Raw genomic sequence first — 1,527 nt, forward strand, 5'->3', positions numbered from 1 at the left:
GCAAGAGAAATAGAGGATTTGTCCATCAAGATCACAACCTTAACCTTATCGGTCATGTAAGAACTGTAAAACCTGTATTATACAAATCACTCTCTTTTTTTCTTTAAAGCAGATGTAGTTTGTCATGATTCGTATGATCTAAACTTAAACAGGCATGGAAGCTTTACAAAGAAGATAGGTCATTGGAACTAATTGATGATCAGCTGGGTGATTCTTGCAATATTTCTCAAGTTTTAAGATCAATCCAAGTGGGGTTATTATGTGTGCAAAAACGTCCAGATGACAGACCAAGCATGTTTGCTGTGGTTCAGATGTTGGTTAATGAGAGTCTACTTCCAAAAGCAAAAGAACCTGGATTTTTCACAGAACGAAACATATATGATGAAGCAAAATCAGAATCGCAGAGAGCCAGTTCCAAGAATGAAGTGACAATCTCATTGTTAGATCCTCGGTAGAGTGTGACAAGATAACCGTTTTGTTGCATGCACATGAATAGGAAAAATATATTTGAACTTTGATTGTTGATAAATACAGTTAGTTTTTGAAATAAAATACCAAGTTGAATTTTTCTACTCGACGTTGTTACCAACTTACACGTGAATTTCTTTTATCTATTTCTATCGCCTGTTAACTATATAATTTAGATATGTTTCTTATATCACGAATGGATCGATCTGCAATTAAGATAGTACATTTGATTAGGAAGGTTTTTTTTTTTTTTCTTTTCAGAATTAGTACTGTAGGAAGTTTTTATTTTTTATGGTGTCTTATACTAGCGTTGCTAACTTTCTTTTCTTATAACAGACTAGCTTACATATCAAGCTGTTTCAAAAAAGACTAGCTTATATTTTAACAATACGCACTTATACAGAGCACACACTGTGAGACATAAACACTCTTGAAGAAAGTTAATGTGTAAAATTGATGCAAGTTTTAGTGCGGCAAACTTAGGGACAAAAATTCCAGATGACTAATGAATTATGTGTTTGAACCTGTCTGTTGTGTATTTGTACCTCTTCAAAATCCAGGCCTTTTCGGAGTGGCCATAGCCTAAATAAAATTATGGAGAAAATAACGTATCAGATTAACATAACAACTATGAAATTTCCATTTAGTTTTCTTCCAAAGCCAGTAGTCCATTTGTTTTACTAATTAAATGTTTGAAACATGGACGTAGTGGCGTTATCAAGAGGCTGAATATTCAAAAACGTGCTAATCACCAAGACTAAATAAAAGGAGAGAGAACCAAAATAAAGCAATTATCCCTCAAGATCTGATGAGGCAGTACAAGTGCCACTAGCAAAACAAGAGTACAAGTTAAACATAAATTCGCATGGAATTTGGCTCTCAAATCTAGATCATATTCACTATATAGTCGACCAAATCAAGGCATCAATAGTGAATATTAGTTTCTTCCTGCCTTTTCTATTGTCGTTCTACTCTAATTACATACACAATATTCCTACTACAACGGATGTAATCTCTGCAAATCAATTCATCATAGATGGTCAAACTGCATTTTCATCT

The 1,527-nt window shown here is 33.6% G+C and overlaps 1 protein-coding gene across 1 annotated transcript; it reads left to right on the forward strand.

Moving 5' to 3' along the window:
- On the forward strand, nt 1-572 carry LOC124897748 (G-type lectin S-receptor-like serine/threonine-protein kinase At4g27290; the record flags this gene model as incomplete). Its single annotated transcript, XM_047411093.1, is given in 2 exon segments — nt 1-56; nt 153-572. Coding segments are annotated over 2 exon segments (359 nt in total), but the record flags the coding sequence as incomplete, so codon positions are not given.
- Nucleotides 573-1,527: the final 955 nt, after the last annotated feature.

This window comes from Capsicum annuum, chromosome 4 (assembly GCF_002878395.1).
Source record: "Capsicum annuum cultivar UCD-10X-F1 chromosome 4, UCD10Xv1.1, whole genome shotgun sequence".
NCBI lineage: Eukaryota > Viridiplantae > Streptophyta > Magnoliopsida > Solanales > Solanaceae > Capsicum > Capsicum annuum.